At 39.5% G+C, this 15,130-nt stretch overlaps 1 protein-coding gene across 5 annotated transcripts in view; it reads right to left on the reverse strand.

Annotated features, from left to right (window-relative positions):
* Positions 1-15,130, reverse strand: part of macf1a (microtubule actin crosslinking factor 1a) — a 265,237-nt gene that overhangs the window by 170,964 nt on the left and 79,143 nt on the right. Inside the window, exon 1 of one of the 5 annotated variants that reach the window (XM_053334389.1) lies at positions 12,940-13,018. The exons of the other annotated variants lie outside the window; for them this stretch is intronic. Coding sequence (XP_053190364.1) covers positions 12,940-12,994 — 55 coding nt within the window. The 5' untranslated portion in view covers positions 12,995-13,018. Of the gene's footprint in view, positions 1-12,939; positions 13,019-15,130 lie in introns of those variants that run through there. 5 annotated transcript variants of the gene reach the window in all.

Genomic DNA, 15,130 nt, shown 5'->3' on the forward strand with positions numbered 1-15,130 from the left:
CCCTTTCTTCCTTCCTTCTGTCCTTCCTTCTCCCTTCTTCCTTCTCTCTTTCTTTCCTCCCCTCTTCATTCTTTCCTCTGTCCTTCTTTCCTTCCTTCCTTCTCTTTTCCTTCCTTCCCTCCTTCTTCCTCCCTTCCTTCCTCAAGGGACAACAGGAGGGTTAAAAAATTCAAAAATCAGCATTCAATTATTGTATAAATATTCTCCTGGATCATAAAACTTTGATTGTGAATGTTTGGTGTAGAGACTAATTATGAGTCAGAATATGACAGTATGGAAGGTTTAATGTGAGAAATTTAGAGCTTTCTGACTATAAATGTGACTTTTGGGGTTTTTAGGTTTTAATTTGCAGAGCAGGTGAAGGTTAACACTTAAACTCCTGCTGGGTATGAACTTATTATCACTTCTCTCCCAAAACATCTTCTTTATTTCACTCTAATCTTCTCCTCCTCCTCCTCCTCTCTCAGTCTTTTCACCGCCTCGTTCCCATCGCCTACACCCTGCAGTCACACTGTCACACACACACACACACACGCAGTAATTACATGCACAAACGGTGCTCTATCCTGTGTGATTATAGCCTGTCAGAGCTGAGAAAAAAGGAGCTGCGGTTATAGAGTCAAAAGATACAAGGACGAGGCTTGTAAGACACGGAGAGAAAAAACTTCTAACAGCTACATGTGGATGCAATAAACACTCAACATCTCCTCTAAGAAACCTCAAAGATGTTCATTAGTTTGGTTACACCATCAAAGAAGTGGAATATTTAAATAAATCACTTTAAATCCATAAAAAACAGAGTGTAGTGATTCTTTAAGTGATGAAAGCTGACACAAGCTAATAAAACAAGAATCAATAGAAACATCTGACCTACGGGGGGCGCTGCAGCACCATCTGCCCCTCCTTCAGCGGTGCTAGAGGGCAGTTAGTGGTAGCTGCTGCACACAGACATACAAATAAAGTAGGCAGCGACACTGAAGCCGCGCCCAACTGCTGAGATGCTGATAAACGGAGGAGGAGGCTTATCACGCTCAACACATCTGGCTCTGCTCTACTGGAAGTCAGTCAGTCAGTCAGTCAGTCAGTGTGAGCTGTGTTTGTGACGCCGAGACGCGGGGGGGAAGGGGGCAGCGGGCGGGGTGACCCAAAAAAAATATTTAAAGAGGCATCGTCAAGTCAAGAAGGTAGAAATGGATTCGCCCTGCTGAGGAGCTCCTGGAGGTTTAGGATGCTCAGCAGCTAGAGGAAGATTTGTTTGTATGGTTTTAAACAAATATGATATATAGGCTTCCTGTCTAAGCTTTTCAAAATAAAACCTTTGTTATTGAGCGCTATCTCATTATTATTAAAAATCGTTTCCCTCGATTTTATTAGTTTTTAGTGGAAGATACTAAATAAAGCAAAGCAGTCTTCTTTCAGTAATAAAAACAAGCATATCTGACTCAAGAACTGACTGTGCTATTCCTTCAATCTTATCTTTAATATTACAGATGTTTCTAAAGTTAAATGTAGTTAATAAGTGGAGAGCTGACTAACACTGATATGATAACAGATGTTATTTTAAGGAGGTAATGAATCTGTATTTATATTTATGTTGGACAAGCTGATATTTGTATGGCTTAGAAGATGGAAACAAGGTCAAGTACCTCTTTTTTTTTTAAACATTGCCAAAGTTGAGAATATTTTCTGCTTTGATAATCTCATCTGCATTTGCCAAATATTTAACTAACTGTAAAATGACTATTAGTTAATAAGTGGTGTAAATTTAAGGTGGTAATGAGTCTCTGGTATATGTTTCTGTTTGATATACTGGCATTTTTATGACTTAAAAGAACATATACAAGGTCATGACATGAAGTATTTTATATATTTTTTTAAATCTTTGCCAGAGTCGAGAATATGTTGTGCTTTGCTTGTCTCTTCCACATGACAAATCTCCATTTATCTTCCTATTCGGTTCATTCAGCTTCATTAAAAAAGCACCATAAAATAAATTATTACTGCGGCACAATGTTTTTAAATATTTCAGATGTTTATAAAATGACAGTTAGTTATAAGTGGAGAGATGACCACACTGACATATAAAAGACTTCATTTAATGAGGTGATTTATGTTCATGTTCAACAAGCTGACATTTTTATGGCCTAAAAGAGAATGAACTGATCATTTAACCTTTGTGTCGTCCTCCCGGTCAAATTGACCCCATCTGTTTTGACAGTTCTTTCCTTCCTTCCTTCTGTCCTTCTTTCCTTCCGTCTTTCCTTCCCTTCCTCCATCCCCCTTCCTTCTTTCCTTCCTTTCCTCCCTCCTCCTCCCTCCTTCTCTCTTTCTTTCCTCCCCTCCTCCTATCTTACTTCTCCCTTCCTTCCTTCCTTCCCTTCCTCCTTTCCTTCCTTCTTCCTCTCTCCTTTCCTTCCTTCTTCCTCCTCCCTTTCCTTCCTTCCTTCTTCCTCCCTCCCTTCCATCCTTCCTTCTTCCTCCCTCCTTTCCCTCCCTTCCTTCCTTCTTTATTAATAACTTTTGCCACAGCTCAACATGTTTTGTGAAGTGGTTATCTCATCTATTTGCCAAATATTTAACTAAAAAGCCACCAATCGTCTCCATTTATCTTCCTAATCGCTTCATTCAGCTTCATTTAAAATCCACAAATAATTAATAATAATTATTAATGTAACACGACTGTCTGCATCCATTCAGACACATTCCTCTATTTTGCCTTCAGATCACTCTACATAGAAGCATTTTCTTTTTTTTTTTTAAAGAGTGGCATAACGTTATTGCTACTTACATATCACTGATTCACATAAAAAGTGTGTTTCAGAGTCATAAAAGGTTCTGCCTGATCTCCTCCATGTGAGCAATAAATCTGTCACAGGGTGTGATGGTGAAGTCAGACCTAACATTTATGAGCTTATATGAGAAATGTTGCAAATAAAGATGATTTTAACTATTTCAGCTTAAAGGTGGGTGTTGACATGTTGCAGTAATATGACTACAAGAGAAGAGGAAGGTAGCTTTTTTTGGGGGGGGGGGGGGGGGGGGGGGGGTTGTGTACATGTAACATTAAGAATTAAAAACTTCATACTTTCACTTTCTCTGCATCTCCTAATGAGAAAATGTTGTACCTGTGTGTCTGCTACCACCCTCACTCCACCTCTCTGCCTAATTCTGGCAACCGAGCCAGAAAAACATGGAAACAAACATCCAGTCCAGACATTTATGTAACCTGATCAACAGGCTTTGAAGTTCAGAAAAGGGGCGGCTTGTCTGCTCGTGACACCGAACAATGTGAAATGAACTAACTGCCGCTAACTGGGTTAAGTAACGGCTTGTTCTTTCGGCACCAGCCAGACTAACATGATCGGTATTGAAAAGGCTTTTTGTAACAGAAGAGAGAGAGAGAGAGAGGAAGTAAAGAAAAGAAAAAGGTACCAGGCACGTTTGGATTAATAATTATAATGATGATTTCATGGGTTTACATCTGTAAGCACTTTGTTACAAGCCTGTTAACCTTCACACACTTTACACTGGAGAGCTGTAAAAACACCATATACACATTTATTTAAGCCAGATTGTCCTAGTGTGACTCACAGTATATAAACATGAAAATAAAATGCATCTTTTTTATTCATTATTGTGCAGCGGACACATTTTTATATACAGTATGCAAAGGTACAAATTTGACCTGAGTTTATTAACTAATTCAAAAATCACCATTCAAACATCAAACTCTATTCATCTTCTCCATACTGTACCTACCTCCCGCAGCTCTTTTCCTTCCTCCTTCCTTACTTGTTTCCTCCCTCCCTCCCTCCTTCCTCCCTTCTTTCCTTTCCTTCCTTCCTTCCTCCTTTCCTTCCTTCCTTCATTCCTCCTTTCCATCCTTCCTTCCTTCCTCCTTTCCTTCCTTCCTTCCTCCTTTCCATCCTTCCTTCCTTCCTCCTTTCCATCCTTCCTTCCTCCCTCCTTTCCTTCCTTCTTCCTCCCTCCTTTTTTCTTCCTTCCTTTCTCCTGTCCTTCCTTCTTCCTCCCTTCCTTCCTTCCTTTCTCCTTTCCTTCCTTCTTCCTCTGTTCCATCCTTCCTCCCTCCCTCCCTCCCTCCCTCCCTCCCTCCTTTCCTTTCCTTCCCTTCCTTCCTTCCTTCCTTCCTTCCTTCCTTGACTTGAGGATTAATGACTAATTGGGAATTTATAAATGTGAATTGGTGTAGAGGCTAATTATAAGTCACAATATGAACAGTATGTAAGAGTTAAAGCATGTCTAAAGTTTATAAGTGAGTGACATGACTTCACTTTCAGAGTTTGTCGTCCTCTTACATTAGAGTCTGAGTCAAGATTTTAAAACAGCTAATAATTAATCAAAAGAAAATGTTTGAATAGACACTCTGATGTGGTTTGGCCTCTTAATAATTATTCCTGATCACAAACTTCCAACTTCCAGCTTCCTGACTGACGGTTTTCAAAACGCTGACTCAGTCATACAAAAGAGTTATTTTAGTCAATCTTGGACCGCAGCGGTTTCACCTCCACCGTCTGCTCAAGTCATTAATCCTAATTGAAACATTAATGTCAAGATGTTTTTTTTTCTTTCTTTTTTTTTTCTTTCTCCTGCTTACAGTTGGCTACTCGAGATAAATCGTAAAGGTATGTGGACCGACACAAACTGCTGATTTCTTTCAGATGGAGAGAGCAGTTGGGTTTTTATGCCTATTTAGGGCGTTGTGGTTTCACACTGGTTCAGACGCAGACGCTGTCACAGAGATGGAACTCAAAAAATGGGAAGACGGAGAGACTGAATGCTGATTTGTGTGTGTGTGTGTGTGTGTGTGTGTGTGTGTGTGTGTGTGTGTGTGTGTGTGTGTGTGTGTGTGTGTGTGTGTGTGTGTGTGTGTGTGTGTGTGTGTGTGTGTGTGAGGATGTTGGAAAATGAGCTCAGATGAAATATGAGGCTTGATGTTTAAGTTGAAACACACACAGAGGAGAAAATGAATGGAAAGCTATTTCTTATTTTAATAATTGAGTTTCTGTTTCATTTGTTGGTCCAAGCTGCTCAAATGTGAAGAGTTGCTGCTCCTCTCTGTTTTATATCAAAGTGAATGAAATATATTTGTGTTTATTTAACAAAAGATGCAATTTGAACACCTAATAATCTGGTAAATTATGACTTTATTTAGTCTATTACTTGACATTTGACAGTTTCAGCCTGACATCAAGCATCAAAAACAAGTATTAGTGTCTCTATATGAACTTTATTTATATAGTACTTTTATTTACAGTTGAAAATTAATTCCCATGTTTTTATTTTAGCAAACAGAAACAAATAAAAACAGATAAAGTAGAAAGGATTAGTCAATAAACCGCTTAGTCCATAAATCTAATAATTGTTAAGAGTAATTTGGTCAGAACAAACACCAAATATTTGCAGTTTTTATCACATTAACACCTTAAATCTGAATATTTTCTAGTTTCTTTAATCTTCTAGGATAGTAAACTGAATATATTTGGGTTGTGGAGTGTTTGTTGGGACTAAACAACATTTGAGGCCGTCACCTTGACCTTTAGGGATTGACATGAATCACCTTTTACTTATAATTTACAGATCAAGCAATGAATCAATTAATAATGTCAATAAATTAAACACATAGACAGAGATCATGAAACACTGAGGAGATACAACAAAGTTAGTGAAGAAGTTAAAACGTGTGTGTGTGTGTGTGTGCGTGTGTGTGTGTGTGTGTGTGTGTACGTGCTGGTGTCTTATGTTGTGGTGAAACCTCGTGGGCTCGTTGTGAGGAGATTGTTGGATTAAAATGTTGAGGAACGGGAGATGTCAAGACTAAGTGATCCAAATTAACTTTCCAGACACTCTTTTACACACACACACACACACACACACACACATACCCACAGTCCACTTACACTCTCACAGACTGGCTCCATCTACCTGCTGTGTTTGTCTGGATCATCAGCCAGCTGTCCCTCCCTGCTTTACAGGTGGACTCACCATCTAAACAAGTTGATTACTTTACTACACTTTGAATTAACCTGATCTGAAATCCCTCCTCCTTAGTAACACACACACACGCACACCACCGCCTCTCTCTCATTATGGTAATTTTCACAGCCAGGCACGGTGAGACTGTTTACATCGAGGCAAGAAAAAAAAAAAAAAGGTGAATTCTGAGTATTTATAATCCCGCCAATCCGAGTTAATCCACTTCAAAACAACTTTATTCTCATGACTCTGTCGGCAAAAGACAAACTCATTACAATGGGAGCTAATGTTGGGTTTACGACAAAGTCAAAAAAAAAAAACCCTCATATGACTGGATTATTATAAACTGAGCACACACACACACACACACACACACACACACACACGGCGGCTTACTGCTTTAACTTTTTCACTGCCTGGAAGCTGTTGGTGTGAAGCTCCCGAAAACAAAAGACCTCCCTGTATGTGACGGTAATGATGGCGGAGAGTTTGATCCACTAACATCTCGTCCACCACATGGCACACACACAGTCAAGGTTTGACCCCAAATGCCCCCCCCCATCCCCCACCTCCACCCCCTCCACCCCCCATCCAGACACATGGCTGCCCTGCATGTGAGCATTAGATTCAATTAGATTATCAAATGGAAATACTGGCTGTACTTCTCTTTGGATAACATGAATCAGACTGTATTCAATGTTCATATAAATAGCAACAAAAGAGGAAGGAAAAATTATTAATTGTGAAGCTCAGCACCAAAAATAATGTTTTTCCTTTTACATACACTCTCATACAGTCCTCTAAAGTTGAGTTGTTGAGTGTGATATTAATTTGCACGTAAAAGGCAAGGGGAAATGATTCAAGGCGGGTTTGCTGTCACTGTGTCTAAAAGCAGCAAAGGGTGAAGTCAGATTCAAGGGAAACACACAAATACTGAGTAAATATCCTCCTCCTTAATGGATGACTCACTGTCACACACACACATTCATCATCTTCTCCTTTTTTAAAAAGACAAAGAATAGACCACAGGAAGGAAGTCTTAACACTACTAACCAATAGAAACAGTAGAAAGAGAGAGATCATTTAATTAATTCATTATTTAGTTAAAAAAATGGCCGTCATGTGTTACCAGAGAGACCAAGGTAACGTCTTTAAATAGATAATTCACTTTATAATGATGTTAAAAAAGGAGAAAAGTAGCAGATTCTCATTTTTAACCCTCCTGTCGTCCTCCCGGGTCAAATTGACCCTGTCTGTTTTGACTCTTCCTTCCTTCCTTCCTTCCTTCCTTCTACCTACCTTCCTTCCTTTGTTCCTTCCTCCCTCCTACCTACCTTCCTTCGTTCCTTCCTCCCTTCCTTCATTTCCTCCCTCCACCTTCCCTTCCTTCCTTCTTCCTCTCTCCTTTCCTTCCCTCCTCCCTTCCTTCTTTCCTCCCTCCCTCATTCCTTCCTTCTTCCCTCCTTTCCGCCCTCCTTCCTTCCTTCTTCCCTCCCTCCTACCTTCCTTCCTCCTTTCCTTCCTTCCTAACTTCGCTCCTTCCTTGACTCGAGGACAACAGGAGGGTTAAGAAGCTGAATCAATCGCCGCTTCACGTTTTTTGCCTCCTAAATGACTCAAATGATTAATCAAGCATTATAAAACTATCTTAGTAATTAATCAGCTCATAATTTCAGCTATATTTAAAAATGTCAAGTGGAGATAAGGCTGAAAACTAAGCCTTTTTTTCCTTCTTTAAATTTCATGCTACAGTACAATACAGTGGAGTGGAGTACTTTGGTCTTTCCAGTTCATGAACCTGAAAACATGAACCCTGCTGTTAGCACCGGAGGCATTGACACAGATCTGGTGTGACACAGCGACACAAAGATACACAGAAAGAGAGAGGCGAAGAGGAGAGCGCCAAAAAAAACAACACGAAAAAAGAAAAAAACAAGTGAGGCAACATGCAGATAAACAAACGATGAAGTGAATCTAATCTGTGAGCTTGCAGCACCCGTCATGTGAGCGCGGGGTACAGGTAGAGACAGAGAGAGAGAGAGAGAGAGAGAGAGAGAGAGAGAGAGAGAGAGAGAGAGAGAGAGAGAGAGAGAGAGAGAGAGAGAGAGGGACAGAGAGAGAGAGAGAGAGAGAGAGAGAGAGAGAGAGAGAGAGAGAGAGAGAGAGAGATGAGAGAGAGAGAGACAGAGACAGAGAGAGAGAGAGACAGAGACAGAGAGTGAGAGAAAGAGATAAGAATAGATGCCGCCAGCTACTCCGCCTTAAACAAATCGTGACCCTCCTCTTCCTCCTCCTCCTCTTCCTCCTCCTCCTCTTCCTCCTCGATTCCCATTCACACACCCTTCTCCTGCTCTCGTGTGGCGGTTGACGGCAGATGATAGCACTCTGAAACAATGGACGGCCACTTGTCGTTTCAATTTCTAAAAGAGTCTAAAAGAAAAACGTGCTTGTGTGTTCCTGGTCGCTCCCCTCGTTGAGGTTAAGCTCCTCCTGATGTAAGAGATGTGAGGAGCTACAGATGGTCGAGGGGCTGCAGCCTCAACGGGTGGTCAGACAGAAGGAAGGAACGACGGCTGAGTCTCATAATATTACAGTCAATGCTACTTTTTTAAGTTCATTGTGAAGGTCTGATGTTAAATTTGACCCATTTTTAAACATTGAATAGCTGTAAAAACACTTTATAATACACATTTCCTCTGGGTGGACTTTTCCTAATGTGATGACATCATTTTTTTTAAATTTTCATGCAGCTGATACTCATTTTCATGTATGAAAATGTCCAAATTAGACTTATTTTTATTACAAAATTTTAAAAAAATCACCATTCATGTTGCTGTATTTTTTTATATTCTATAAAATGTTCTCCTGGATCATAAAATAGTATTTAGTAGTATTAGTAATATTATTTAAATGTCTTTTTTTCCCCTATAAATAAATAGAATACACTCTTCATTAATGACTGATGGGGGAATTCATGAATGTGTATTAGTGTAGAGACTGATGATGAGTCAGAATCTGGATTTAAGCCGTATAAGTCTTTTTTTACAAGTTTATTGTGAAGGTCTGATGTTAAATTTGACCCATTTTTAAACATTATATAACTGTAAAAACACTTTATAATACACATTTCCTCTGGGTGGACTTTTCCTAATGTGATGAGATCATTTTTTTTAATTTTCATGCAGCTGATACTCATTTTAGTGTATGAAAATGTCCAAATTAGACTTATCTTTATTATAAAATTCAAGCATCACCATTCATTCATGTTGCTGTTTTCTTTTATATTCTATAAAATGTTCTCCTGGATCATAAAATATTGATTTATTTATATTTTCCCCCATAATTAAATAGAATACACTCTTCATTAATGACTGATGGGTGAATTTATGAATGTGTATTAGCGTAGAGACTGATGATGAGTCAGAATCTGGATTAAAAGATGTATAACTCACATTTGGACAATATTGAGACACTTACTTTGAAATAAATGATTAAAATAAACAGATTAATTAGTTGAAGTTGATTTTTTTTAGCCTCCACTATAGTGCTTCTTTATCTAAATACTTTAATTCACAGAAGTGGCTTAATGCACATGAGCAGTGTTGTTACATTTGTTTTGATTACAGTTTCCAACGGGCCGCTAAACGCCGCTAAGGAGTTTAACCTCAAGTGTAATTTAAGGGTTTAAAGGAGATTGTAGGTGATTTTAACCCCGACTGACATCTACTGCTGTAAGGCCTCAGACGGAGCAGCTGCTGCTGGTCGGGGGGGGTAGGTGGGGGGAAGGGGGGTGGGGGTGTTGGTGTTGGTGGTGGGGGGTCCTGAGCCAAATAATGTCACCAAACCACAAGTGGCAGCAGGTGTGACCATGATACAACTTGTAGACAAAAGAGAAAGAGAAAAAAAAGAGAGGCGGGGGGGGGGGGGGGTTTCAGGGTTTTAAATTTAAATGGAGTGTGGACATGAAGACGACTGTAGAAAGGATTATCAGCGTCTGAGAGACTGAGCAGACCAAAGGTTTGATTATATTTAACATGTCGCATAGAGGAGAGCAGTAATAATGGGACAGATGTGTGCCATGATACATATTTGACTGTATAGAAGTTTATAAATAGGAATAATTTTGATTCTCTTCATATTAGAGCTGCAACGATTAGCTGCCGTCTACTAAATTTGTCATCACGTATTTTTCATGAGTAATTTTTTGAAGTGAAAAGGCCAAAAGCTTCTCAGGTGTGAATATTTCCTGGTTTCTTACTATAATTGGGTTGTGGACTGTTAATTAGGGCAAAACAGGACATTTAAGGACGTCTGCTTGTGCTGTGAGAAATATGTGAGTGATATTTTTAACCATTTTATGAGATTTTATAGACCAAAGAACTAACTGATAATAATAATGAATTAGTTGCAGCCCTGCTTCACATTTAGTACAACCTAGTGCATGTTAAACAGTCAGAGTAAGATTACTTTTTTATATCTTAACAAATGTCTGAATGAATAAGTGCTACAGAGAAAAGATCAAAAGCGGCTGAAGACAGTGTTTTTAATCAATAGTTCAGACGAGGTTCAGTTTCTAAAAATTGGACATGAAGCAGAATCCAGCTTTCTGAAGGCTGTGCAGAGATTTTAATGCAAGCAACTTTCTTTTTGCCTCAATATTAAAACACATATACATCATTATTATTTGAAAATGTGCTCAGACTCCTGCACGAGTAGCTTTAAAGTTAAGCAAAAACAATCATATAGAAATCATAAATAGATATCAATATATATAACTGTGCATAATGCCCATTCAAGACGTTATGGTGACAGTGACACAGCAGTCACAGTATGTGTTACAAAGCTGTAAAAAAAATCTACCTAACACACAAAATCCTAAAGTTGTAAAGCAGTTGTTGTGCTATAAAAAATGTGGAGCAAACGCCACACACACACACACTTTCTCTCTCTCTCTCTCTCTGTCAGCTGTGAGGTGTGATAAGCGCTCAACCTGAACAGTGTATGAACCTCTGACTTCCATGACTGCATTTATTTACTGCAAACTGATAATAACTTTTTATTCCTGGTAATAAAAACTTACTGCACAGAGTCCTGAAAAGTACTGAAATTAAACCAAATTCTACAGAAAATACTGTTACCAACTAATATTCAAACTGTGCAAAATCTATATAATCCTGACCCAAATCTCCTCATTCATTCTCTTTGTCTGCCTTTCTGAGAAGTCCTGAACTTTGGGTTGAATCCAAACTGATAAGAAAACACTGAGCTCCAAAAAAATGACCGACAAATTAACATGCACTGCTTTTATCTGCGGCCTGAGAAATTAAACAGTGGATTTCTTCACCAGCATTAAACAGTTAAATACTTAAAAAGACTGATATATGCTGGGCTCGTGCTTTAAAAAAAAGTATTTAAAATAAATAGAAGATCTTGGGCTCGGACCAGAGCCCGGTTTACTCTACGCTCGGTTAACTGCTGTGATAACAGCTGCTGAAGCGAAGCATCCATGCCTGCTTCTGCACGTCACCTGACACTTCAACAAACCATCCCGCTGTTGTCTCTTCTCTTCAGTGTGAGCGAGTGACTGTTTCACGCACTGGCAGGGAGATCAAGTGTCATCGATGACACACACACACACACACACACACACACACAAAAAAGGAGAAGCGTAGAGTAGATGATGCACCTGGCATCTTGACGCCGGCTCTAGCATAAACAATAAGCAGCACTTGAAAATTTGCCCCTGAAGCTAATTAAACAGAGCGAGCTAAATGTCTATGAAGAGCCCGAGGGTGCTGTTAATATAGCAGCAGCCATCGGCCTTGTTAGTTATTGAGAGAAAAAAAAAAAGAAAAAAAAAGGCCTCCATTCGTCCTTCTACTGACCCACATCTTATCTGGACGCCATACAGTAGCCGAGTGGGTAAACACACACACACATAAACATGACCTCAATGTTAAAGTTTATAAGAAGAGAACAGTTCAAAGTGGCGTGAAAGTCACTGAATTAACACGTGAGTACAAGAATAGCTGCAACTCTCACTTTTAACCTGATTGGGTTAAAGATTAACCCATTTTGACTTTTAAAAACAATGAAAACACCCTCAATGACTTTCTTCTATATGCTTGAAATTGTATGACTTTTCTTAAATTGACCAAGATTGTACAAAAAAATGGATATATTTCAAAATTATGTTTTTTTTTTTAATGCAGCTGAGTCAGTGTTGATTGCTTGATTGGTTTTAATGGTTATAAATGAAACCTACCATTCAAATGTGTGGCATCATTCACATTCAATGAAGGAATGAATAAGACATGATGATGGCTTTCAACATGAGATCATAATGAAGTGTGATTGTGACACATGAGATATATAAAAAAATGGTCTTAATGTATAAAGACTAATTATAAACACTGAGCCACTCCATACAGTGAATAGTCAGAGTATGAAAATATATATATAAGGTTACATATGTTCAATTAAAGGAAAGAGCCGTCCATTTTTTCCCTTTAATATGTTCCTTTAAACATCTAACGTCATACAAATCCACAACCGAGTAAAACCTGAAGCCCATTTTCTGGGTGCGAGCCATGTTTAAACAAACTGTGGTGTTGCACAAGGATCATTGAAAAGCAGGTATGACATCTATTCAGGTGCCCAACCCTCTGACTGCACAGTTTGGTCAACACTGATTCAGCAAGCAGCACTGGTGGTGAGCAATCTACACGTGCAAAAATGTCACACTCCTATCATCACACATCCACTCCTCATAAACAACAGATAATAAAAGATAAGATCCTGGTCCAATTAAAGCATAATTAACACCATGATCGTTTCCTTTAGCCACAATGAATTCCAAGAAACTCTCATAAAAGTGTCAAGTTTCCATTTGTAAACATTATCACAGGTTTAAAAAGTTAGTTGTGAATTTGAGTTGACACCGACCTCTTTTCTCCTCCAGACCTTGGAGGAACTGCCTGTAAGAAGCCGCGGAGCTCATCCCTTCCCTCCCAGAGTAAAGAGAGAAAGGAGAGAGGTGGGAGAGGAGGAGGAGGAGGAGGAGGGGGGGGGAGGTGGCAGTAGATGAATGAAAAGACAGAGAGAGAGAGTGAGAGATAATTACAATACGTAGAGGAGGAAGTACAGAGCAGAGAATTAGAAAGTGATAAGGAAATGATTAATAGTGAGAAAAGGGTAAGAACAGAGAGAGCGAGTAAAGAAGGAGGAGAGGAAGGAGAAGAAGGAGGAGAAGAAGGAGGTAGGAGGAGGTAGGAGGGAGGTTGTGGTTGATCTCTGAAGCCCCAGAAGATCCGTGGTGTCAAAGTAGAATCATCCTTAATCACGTCGATAATCCTTCATCTCTTAACTCGCTTCTTTTCTTCTTTTCTTTACTTCTTCTTCTTGTCTTCTTTCCACAAAGCGAGCGCGCGCGCGTGTGTGTTAGCGTCGGTGGTTACGGTAGCTCTGAGTGTGGCAGTGTGTGTTAGCTCTAAGCCGGATAGAGGAACTGGACTTTGAACACAAGGCGGGTGATGTCACAGCCAGAGCCAGAAACATGTGTTTCATTTGCCTACAGTGAGTGTGTATATGTGTGTGTGTCTCTCTGTGTGTGTGTGTGTGTGTGTGTGTGTGTGTGTGTGTGCGTATATGTGACACAGACAGATTTTTTTTCTTAAAAGGAGGCGTGTTTTTATTACTCAATGCTCAGCTGTGCTTTTTTTTTTTTTTTTTTAAAGCTGCATGGTATGTCAGAGCTGAAGTTCCTGAATGAATGTTTGACAGTGACATTGTCATTCAGTCAGTTTCACATTGTCTCCTCTGTGTGTGTGTGTTGTGTGTGTGGTGTGTGTGTGTGTGTGTGTGTGGTCGGGGGGGGGGGGGGGGGGGGGGGGGGGGGGGGTTCAGCTGCCTCCTGGATCAACATACTGGAGCAGATTACAGATCCGAGGCTTTTGAAACAAATTGTTTTTCTATTTTTCTGCCAGTCATGGTTTGTCTCTGGTCTCACTAAATGTGTTCCTCATGTTAAATGACGGTGTTTTAGCTGACAGTACGCTCCTCTGCACACCCGTCTGTCACCGAGTGACACCGATAACTCTTATTTTATCTGATAAAAATGGAGGAGGGTGTGGAGTACAGCTGCAACAAATACAACAAAAAAAGGCCAAATATAGTCTGATATCAGCCATGGAAAAGCATATTCAGGATTTGAACTGTTAGTCACGCAATACGAGCTAATTAAGACACTCAGAATGACATGTTTTCCCCTTTTTTAACATTTAAAAGACTAAACTATTAATCGATGTATTGAGATAATAACCTGCAGATGAACAGATGATGAAAATAATAATGAGCTGCAGCCCTAATATAGAGGAAAACACCTGATGCACTATCAGTATATATATACAGGAAATTATATACAAACATTCATATTTGTCTTGTCTCGTGGTTTACGCCTCACTGTTTAATCTCTTCATAATCTTTAATGTTTAACGTCATAAAATAGGGCGAAAAAAAAATCCCATCACCATATCCCACAAACCATGATTACATCACCCGGCGTTAGGTAATAATCAACCTCAATCAATCAGATGTCATAAATAAAGTCCATACACTCCTTACACTCCCTCTTTCTATACATATCTTATCAGCTCTGTTTTCTCTTTTTCCTTCTATCTCACCAAAAGGTAAACACAACATGGTAAATAATTACCTGACACACACACACACACACACACACACACACACACACACACACAGAGAAAAGAGGGCAGATGAGGCCAGAGCAGGCCCATCGCCACGGCAACCAGCAAGTTTACTCCAAATACTAAGAGCTTCCTTTACTGTAGGAGGTTCGAGGCCACTTCTAAGAACTATGAATGTCGGCGGTGGTAGGAAAGTGGTGCATTCAATGTCTGTCTTCATATAATAAAGAGTGTTTTTACATCAGAGGCCGAATGATGGAGAGAAAAAGCTCGGAGAAGGTAAATGGACGAGTGGCTGCGGGTTCACAGCGGGAGATGGTGAAGTGGAAGTTGGAGAAGAGAGAGCTCTATATATATATATATATATACTCATATATATATGAGTAGAGTGAGTCTGAGGCATGATCAACAGGAAATGCATAAAACTAAGA

The sequence above is a fragment of the Scomber japonicus genome, chromosome 15, assembly GCF_027409825.1.
Source record: "Scomber japonicus isolate fScoJap1 chromosome 15, fScoJap1.pri, whole genome shotgun sequence".
Lineage (NCBI taxonomy): Eukaryota > Metazoa > Chordata > Actinopteri > Scombriformes > Scombridae > Scomber > Scomber japonicus.